The 9,535-nt window shown below is 45.8% G+C and overlaps 1 protein-coding gene across 2 annotated transcripts in view; it reads left to right on the forward strand.

The window, feature by feature from the left end:
• The window catches only part of LOC138748409 (latent-transforming growth factor beta-binding protein 4-like), a 131,290-nt gene extending 129,607 nt beyond the window's left edge, over positions 1-1,683 (forward strand). For both annotated transcript variants that reach the window (XM_069908545.1, XM_069908547.1), the window contains one exon: positions 515-1,683. In XM_069908545.1, coding sequence (XP_069764646.1) covers positions 515-684 — 170 coding nt within the window. In that variant the 3' untranslated portion in view covers positions 685-1,683. The remainder of the gene's footprint in view (positions 1-514) is intronic.
• The last annotated feature ends 7,852 nt before the right edge of the window (positions 1,684-9,535 follow it).

The following is a 9,535-nucleotide window of genomic DNA, read 5'->3' on the forward strand; positions in this document are numbered from 1 at the left end:
CACTTAGAGTATTGTGTTCAGTTCTGGTCACCTCATCACAGGAAGGATGTGGAAGCTGTAGAGAGGACGCAGGGGAGATTTACCAGGATGCTGCTTGGATCGAAAAGAAATGTTTTATGGAACAAGGCTAGCAGAGCTGGGACTTTTCTCTTTGGAGCGAAGAGGGATGAGAGGAGACTTAATAGATTATGAGAGGCTCAAATCAGGTAGCCAGTCTGCACCTTTTTTCCCAGGGCGGAAAACACCCGAGCACAAAGTGAAGGGAGGGAAGTTTAGGGGAGATATCAGGGGTGCGGTTTTTTTTACACAGAGTTGTGGGGGCCTGGAATGCCTTGCCAGGGATGATGGTGGAGGCTGGAACTATAGGGGCATTGAGACATCTGCACATGGATAAAAGAAAAATAGAGGGTTATGGGAAAGGGTGGGTTTAGTCCTTTTTTTGGCAGGTACATAGGTTGGCCGAAGGGCCTCTACTGTGCTGTAATGTTCTATAACATCTTTCCTTTCCTTTCAGATGTGAACGAGTGTGATGAAGTTGAGGATATCACAATTCTTTGCAAAAATGCCAAATGCGTTAACACAGAAGGCTCGTATCAATGCATCTGCTTACAGGGTTACAGGTTGTCACGGCAAACCAATTACTGCACAGCCACACAGGAGCGTGTAAGGGGGCCGGGCTTGTGAAACCAAGTATTTGGATCAGCAATTAGTTCCACATTTAAGAGATGTGGAGCACTGCCGAATAATTTGGACGGGAGGTATTTATTTTACTGCTATTTAATTGATATTGGGAGACCGGTAGGAAGCAGCACCCCCAGTGGTCCAACCTATAAAATGAGAGTATTTGAGCCTCAAGTCTTCCGCTGGGATTGGAATGGGCTTCAATTGTGGATTCAGTCAAAACTCAGTCTGTTGGCAACAAATGTTGCTTGTTTTATAAAGGCGCTAGATCATTTTTTTAAAATCTGGACTGCATGAATTACCGTATATGTCGGAGTTAAAAGACAGAATTTGGACCTTAAAATTTTCACCGCAAAACCAGAGGTCGTCATATACGCCAAGTATAAAATCCGAACCTTAATATCCCGTGGTTTAAAGTGTCCCCCATGGCGATGGAGAACAGCATAAAATACTCGCCTAACTCCTACCACTAAATATTTTTGTACTAAAACTTGCATTTGGGAATTTGGATTAATAGAAATGTTATATGAAAACAATAAAAAATATATTATAATCCTGTCTAATAGTCCTTAAAATAACAGCAGAGCAAATGAAGCTAACAGTCTCCATTTGTAGCAGCTGTCCGACAGCAAGCAGTGCAGTCTGTTTACGCTGCCTTGTCAAGCCAATCGCATTAAATCTCACAGTGACTGGTTACCTGAAAAGTTAACCTTTAAAGATAGGGTTTCTTGGAAAGGCTCGAGTTTTCACTCCTTCTTAAATGGCAGCACTCTCTCTGGGTGAACATTAATCTCCATCCCTGCCGTGGCTCCAAATGATAAACAAAGGAAGCTAGTTTTAAGCTAGAAGTGTTAACATGCGCCAAATCCCCCAACAGTGCCAGCGATCGGGACTTGAATCCCTCGCTGTCTATAAGGAGTTTGTACTTTCTCCCCGTGTCTGCGTGGGTTTTCCATAGGGGCTCTGGTTTTCTCCCTCTGTTCAAAACATGCCGGGGGGGGGGGGGGGGGAGTACTGGTTAATGGGGTATAAATTGGGCGGCACAGACTCATGGGCCAAAATGGCCTGTTACCAGTGCTGCATGTCTAAATTTTAAAGAATTTTAATGCACTGTTGCAAGTGAATACGGTGCAACCGAGAAGAAGGTAAGAGTTTGGAGGTCGGAGGAGGATTTGTGGCCAAATCCATGACCAAGCTTCTGAGGAAGGTAGGAATCACAGGGCAGGCCCTCAGAAAGGCAATTAAATCCCTCTCTGAGCTCTAGCCAAAAAGGAGCGATCCTATCTGGGCTCCAAATGATCACTAGGAGAAATGGATATGGGACACACACCCAAGTCTGATCAGCCTGTGGTGGGGCCTGCCTTGGCAGAGGGTGTGTTGCATTCAAAAGGCCGAAACATCCAATAATGCCGGGGAATACAACAGAAGATGTGTCCGATACCGGATAATATTCCCTAGTAGTCCTCCATTATTGTAATTGGGGCAACAGACCCGTGCTAACTCGATGAGAGAAGATCTATCTAGCCAATACTGAAACGTCAGGTATTGTAACTCCTAGACCTATGTATCAAGCTGAAAGTCAGAAGCAAGTGACAGACTTGGGGTCGTCTTATACAGCAAGTGTAGCTCAAAGCCTATATTGTAAGTAGAAATTCATATTCATATCAGTCGTCTTATACACCGACATATACGGTAAGTTTATGCAGTGTTCTTGTAATGTTTGTTTGACTCAGAGGGCCCCCACAGAGGACCGTCTCAGTTCATCCTTATTTCTGATCAGAGGGCCAAGGATGTCTCACTATTTATTTTGAGGGGTTATAAGAGGTTTCATCTCTCCATTTCCTTGCCAAAGAGACTTGTACACGTTGCAATAACACTGATAAACAGAGCAGCCTATGTGAGCTTCAAGATCAATTGCCACGCGCTCACGTAAACCAGTCGGGCAGACTCACCCCTGCGGTTATCACAGAGCCCTATTGAATCCGCGAAGGCAGGGCATCAACTTTGGGTCTTGCCATTCTGAAGTGAGCGCAAGCAATATTCAACCACTGAGGGGCTGGATTTGTGGTTTAAATACTAATTGGGATTTGATCGAACATCCTGGGTAAAATCTCTGATCTGGAACTCACGCAACACATCCAAGCAAGCTCTGCTGCCGTGGTTTGCGGCCATCGTCCTTTGTCTCAGTTGACGCAACGGTGCTTGTTCCGTGGGCTTCGGCAGTCACCATTCGGTTGTGGGAGCTGTCTGCCACTCACTATCTACTGCCTGTTCGTGATTGGTGCAAGTTGCCTTTCCTGAATTGGGAGCGGCTGGACCAGGAGCTGCAGGACTTGGAAGAAAGATGAAAGGGGCGGTGGTGCCGTTAATTCTCACCCTTGGAATGTGAAGGGGTGCGAAGACAAAGGAGCTGCATTGTTCAGCATTCAACTTGCCACCAACTCCCGATCCCCGTTCTCCCTCAACTGGGAAACAATACCGTCCAAAACACTCTGACGATAAAGTGGCTTCCAGCTCCTTTTCTGTCACATGGGGGCAGGTCAAAGATTCATCCTTATTTCCCCACAGAAAGCAAGCATGAGCACCACTCTAGCACTGACCATTACCTGAGCTTGCTTCTTTAAGATTTTGGGTTACTGCCACAGAAGGAAACTTTTTCATTTATCTGCTATGTATCTGGAGTCATCGAGACATTGGGATCAAATTCTGAAAAGTAACATTTACCAGCAAACAATTCGAGAAAGACTAAAACGGCCACAGTTTCCATACTGTCAACCCACGCAGTCTGTGTTAAACAAGCCCACGTTAACTTGCTTGTGTTTCTGTGTACATCCCAGATTTAGAAATTGTGCAGGACCGAGCGGCGTCTTCTCAGTGCTCCCGCAAAGCCGTAGGGCAGCGTGGTTGGCATGGCAGTTAGCGCAATGGCTTTACAACGCCAGCGGGCGGGAACAGCGTTCAAATCCGACGCTGCCTGTAAGGGGGTGGTGCGTTCTCCCTGTGTCTGCATGGGGTGTCCTGCCACCATTCGAAACGTACCAGGGGGGTGTAGGTTGGGCAGCACAGGCTGAATTGGCCGGTTACCGTGCTGTTGGTCTAAATCTAACAACAAATGTCTATGAATATCATTATTAATGCAACACCTTTTGTCTTTTATGAAAAATTGGGGCATTTTTCTAGCCCAATGTACTGCGCCTCCACTTAATTACCTACCATTAAACGACAACTTAAGATGTGCCCTAAATATTGCTGCATTGTAAACTTTTTATGCAAGGGTGATTTTGAGGTTTTGCCGCCATGAAGGCTCAGGGGATTTGAAACCACACCTTGCACCCACGTCGATTTTTGACACATCCCAAGTCTTCCGCTGGATGCTATCGACTAAAATGTGATGCCAGACAACAAGGTTTTTTTAAAAAAAAACAAATGTTCAAAGGCTTGGGCAAAGCTGAGTTTAAGGTTTAACGCACGGAAGAGGCAAAAAAAAAGGGGGAATCAGGGTCCTGGGGGCTTCAACTACCATCGCCACAGGTGTGCATTTCAAATTGGCGATGGAGGTCAGAATTCGGAAGGAGGTCACATTGCTGGGGAGGGACTTGCAGAAGAGGCCTGAGAAGTTTGAAGTCAGCGTTGCTTCATCAACGGAGGTAAGGAAGTATAGACGACACTTTCCTTGTTCTAATATATCCTGATCATCTTCCAAAGCGATATTCTGAATTTCGATCTCTTTAATCCAACAAATCAAACTCTGTGGGTGTTCCTTTATGTAGTTTTAATTCATTGATAGAACAGATAAACATTTTGCATAGCTTTACAATGATGAATAACAAATTATTTTACTGTATGATGATATTTAAAGAGATAAAAAGTTTTTTGAGATACAAAAATAAAAGGAAAATTTCTCGTGCTCACGCTTCCTTCACAACTTGTAAAATGAGAACAAGCAGTTAGCCTGGGAGGATATTGCGACATATTACATAATCGTCACTATGATAACACTTCAAACAATAATCCTCTTAAAGAGACAGGCACAAAATTAACTAAGAATTAAAAACACCGTGAGGACAGGACACGGATATAGGGGGCTTGGTGTGCGTTAGAAGAGAATCAGAATTTACTGTCATGGGCAGGTCATGAAATGCATCGTTTTGTGGAAGAAATTGCTTTAAATGAAATATTTTAAATAAATTAGTGTCTGTGGTTCATGGTCCTGTTCACAAATCTGATGGCGGAGGGGAAGAAGCTGGTTTCATTTCCGTTGGGCGCTTGTCTTCAGGCTCCAGATTGATGGTAGCAGGGTGAAAAGGTGCTGAGGGTCCTGGATGATAGAGGCTGCTTTCTTGAGACACCTCCTCTCTGTCAGTGTCCTTAATGGAGTGAAGACTGGTGCCCATGAGGTCACAACCCTCTGTAGCCTCTTGTTGCCCTGTGCATTGGTAGTGATGCACTCAGAATCTTGTTGTCGTTCGTCCGTCATAGTCGAAGATGACTTCAAAAATCAAATGGAAGATTGGTGGCTGTGGGTCCGGAGGTGACAGGTGAAGCCCTTCAACTGCGACTTCAGTCCAGTAGAGAGTGACCCGCCTGTGTGCAGGTTTGTGATGACAGTTTCCAGTGTAACTGTACCTGCTGCTTTGCTCCTCCCCCTGTCACCACAGGACTTCAGGTGTTGCGCGTTGGCTTTAAGTCCTGACTTGGATTAAAGTGAGGGAGAGAGTCAGCCTCACTCTCTCGCCCTGGCCTACCTGAACCCAGTGGCAAGACATAGTCGAGACGGCTGGAGATAGGTCAGGCTGCAGCGGATGGCCGTCAGTGTTCTGTGTGTGTCTCACCGTGCCCTCTTAGTGCTCCACGACGCATTGCTGAGAACCGCCCTTCTGGCCGTAGAACTAGTTTCTTCCCCTCAGTCCACCAAGTCCAGACTTCACACGCTAGGTAGCCGAGCCCTAAGTGTTGTGGGTCCACGACAGTTCTTGCAGCATGCTCACAAGATTTGGCATCCTCTTCCGCCTTTGCAGCTGTTAGGAGATGTCTCCTCTTCCACCTGCTCCGCCTTTGGGGCGATCAAATGCACTCAGAATACACTCCGCAATGCACCTGTAGAAATTTGCAAGAGTCTTTGGTCGGGCCACAGGTAGGTTTACTGGAGGCAGAATGAGGAGGCTGGCTAAGAAAGGATAGGAAAAGTTGTGTCCAATGGGTTAGGCAAGGGACAATGTCAGAAAATAATAGAATTAATGCATGGTTAACTTCAGTTTGGCAAAGTTTGGAGTTAGGAATTTGCAACAGAGACCTTGGACAATAGCTTTCCTCCAACCAGTGTTTGATTTAAAGCAATTGGTGTTTCAATTGATCAAAATGAGTCGAGTAATTTTGACTGTAGTACTACTGTAAAATACCGTGCTACTTTTATCACTGATTGGGAAGCAATGTGATTACTTTAAATTTATCCCTGGTCAGGACCCAAAATCCTAAAGTATTTTTTGGGAATTATGTTTCAGACAAGTCTTTTGAAGAAATGGACAATTGGACTAACTTCTTTAAATGCAAATACAGAATCAGGGTTTAATATTGCTACACTCCCTTTACGTCACCCTTCTCTGGCTATTGGTTGATGATGGTTCCTTTCCATCAGTTCGTGGGGTTTCTTCAGAAAGGAACAGCGTGTGCATGAATGGATTTTAGGTGAGTAGGGGGTTGCACAGATCCAGACCCACCCTCTCGACGTCCCGTCCCAGATCCGGCTGTGTGGGAAGTTCTGGCCAGACCAACTTTGATGCGAGGGATGCCCTTCCCGCGCTTCGTGGCACTTCTTTGCTCGATGGCCTGCGAGAGGGTTCATCTGCCCTTTGTACCTCATCCTGCAGGGTGTCCAGGCAAGCCTGGTGGGGGAAGCCGGTTTAGTCGCCGATCGTGCGACAGGTAGTACTGGGTTACATGGTACCAGTAGCACTCAGATGACTGACCTGACAAGGCTCCCTTTATAGTTAACTGTTGAAATGCCATTGAGGATTTTATTTGTTCTCAACCAAAGAGGAAGACAAAACAGGACCACGAGGCCATTTGTTATGCGACACCACTCTATACAGATTTGAACTCAGAATGGGACAGAGGCAGATCCCTTTGAAAGATTTCTATTTAGTTAGTATAAAACTTGGGTGGGATGATTGGCGTAGCAGTCAGCACAACGCCTTTACTGCACCAGCAATCAGGACCGGGGTCCATAAAGAGTTTGTACATTCTCCCCGTGTCTGTGTGGATTTCCCCCTTGGGGTTCCAGTTTCCTCCCACCGTTTGAAACGGGCGGGAAGGGGGGGGGTGTAATTAGGCGGCACAGATTTGTGGGCCGAAATGGCCTGTTACTGTCCCGTGTCTGAATTTTTTTAAAATCTGGCAGAGGATAGAAGGTTATTGGCTGATCTGATGATGGGCTCATCTCCACCCACCTGCCTTTTCCCCATATTCCTTCATTCCCCTACTATGTAAAAATCTATCCAACCTGACATTCAGTTTATTTACTGAGGTTACCACCTCTGCTTCAATGAGCAGCAAATCCCAGATTCACCTCCCTCTGGGAAAAGCAGTTCCTCGTCACCTACCAGTGGAAACAGCTCCTTATCAATGCCCTTCATAACCTTCGACATGTGATAATTAGAGTGGGATTATTTTTGTTCAAGGTTTTAGAGAAGTTTGGATTGGATTGAATTTTTAAAACTTCATTAGAGCGTTACATAATAGCCCTAAAGAGGTGGTTTTCATCCTTTTTCTTTCCACTCACATCCCACTTTACGTAATCCCTGTGCCATCGGTCCTCTGATTAGTAAGGGATTGCTTAAGGTGGTACGTGGGTGGAAAGAAAAAGTTTGAAAGCCACTGTTTTAATCATCCCTCATGGACTCGTTATGAGCACGGTTTCAGAACTCCAAAGGAAATGGGCCAACGACCATTTTTCTTAAGCAAAATATTTCAGTAACAATTGGGTCTAGAGCAGTGGTTCTCAACCTTCCCACCCACATCCCACCTTAAGCAATCCCTTACTAATCACAGAGCATTGATGGCCTTGGGATTACATAAAGTGGGACGTGAGTTGAAAGCAAGTGACAGAAAGGATCACTAGAGTCGCCCTCCACCGACCCCAACGTGATCTAGCAGGATCGTTGTCTGAAGAGGGCGTGCAAAATCATTCAGGACCCCTTCCACCCTGCATCTTTCAACTGCTCCCCTTGGGGAAGAGATACAGGAGTATTACAGCCAGTACCACCAGGCCGAGGAACAGCTTCTTCCCACGGGCAGTGAGAACGCTGAATGACCAAAGGAACTGCTCACACGAACCGTCCGAGACTCTCGTATTTACAAAAACAATATTTATTGATTTGTCTATACGCGTACTTGTCCTGAATGTTTTTTTAAAATTAGAGCACAGTTACACGCCTTTCCATCCAATTAACCTACAAACCCCCAACAAGTTTTTAAACAGTGGGAGCCCACCCCACTCACAGGAAAAAAAAAAATCACAGGAAGCAAGTACAAAGTTCTTAAAGACAGGACTGGATTTGAACCCAGTCCCAATCGCTACCGCTGTAATGGCAGTCTGTATGAGTGGTCTCCTGGTGGCCCCAATTTCACTCTTTCGTCATGTTGTACTGACTTTTCTCTTTGGGGTTTGCATTTCAGCACGTACTTACTTGTCATTTCAAGCACAGGGAGAACGAGTGTCCATGTTTAGTGGTCACCAGACATTCAGTACTTCACAAATAGATGAAGTGTGTTAATTATAGAACAAGGAAAGCAAAGAAATTCACTGTTTATTTCACTCTGGAAATAATACTGTGGAAAAGGATCAATATACGTATTGCACCTTGGACTCTGGATTCCAACTTTTCAATGAACACTAACTTAATGTAACACCATCTAAGCAATGCAACCAATCCCAGATTCTCACATCGAGTGCCTCTCGCCTTGCACGGTGGCGGTGCAGCTCGGAACCAGATGGATTTTAATCGACTGAATCACAGCTGACTGGTGAAAGTGCAGAACGTGGCTGCCACCCCATCTCCAAATTGAAATTAAGAAAGCATTTGGAGGTCAACGACACTCGGCCAGGAGTTCATTGGATGATGAAAGGCTCAAGCCCGAAACAGCTAGGCCCATTCACACTTTAACCTGGTAATTAATCGCCAATCTACCAGTTAACACACCAGGGTGAATGCACGCAGACATCAGAGCGCCCCGGGGATGAACCGCTGAGGAAGGATCCATCTTATCGGATTTGTTTTGAATCGGCGTACCAGTTAGCCCAGTGTGAAAGGGGTGGGGGTATGCAGGACATCACTGCTGGAGCCTCTTTCGGATGCCAGGTGGGGAATGTGAAAGGGCACAGAGAACCGGTTAACATTGGTCCAGTGTGAACAGTAAAAACGTTATTTTGAACTGGTTCGTTGAACCGTCAATTTACCGGTTACCCAATGTGTAAAGGGCTTTTATCTTTGCTCTAAGAAGGACACTGTTTGACCTGTTGGGCTTCTCCAGGCTTGTGTTTTTTACCAATAGAATGACAACCTTTTAGTCTGGTACATTACCTGCTCCAAAGTGCCCACCCCATGAGTGTTTACACACCATTGGTTGGAACTGGAAAAGTCTGTCACTCTAGACTCACAGAAGATGGTGGGGAAGACGGCATTAGAACGAAGTCTCATTTATTTTGGGTCTGGCAGCAGCTGGTAATTCATTGGACGGGCTGGGAGAATTGGTGGCTGTCCGAACTTCCACTCCGGCGCTGGCTGGTGGTAAGTTGGAAGACGACTTGCCGAGTACAAGAGGGCTGGGGAGTCCAGGCCTCAACCCTGGCGTTGAG

Source organism: Narcine bancroftii, chromosome 13 (genome assembly GCF_036971445.1).
Source record: "Narcine bancroftii isolate sNarBan1 chromosome 13, sNarBan1.hap1, whole genome shotgun sequence".
Taxonomy (NCBI): domain Eukaryota; kingdom Metazoa; phylum Chordata; class Chondrichthyes; order Torpediniformes; family Narcinidae; genus Narcine; species Narcine bancroftii.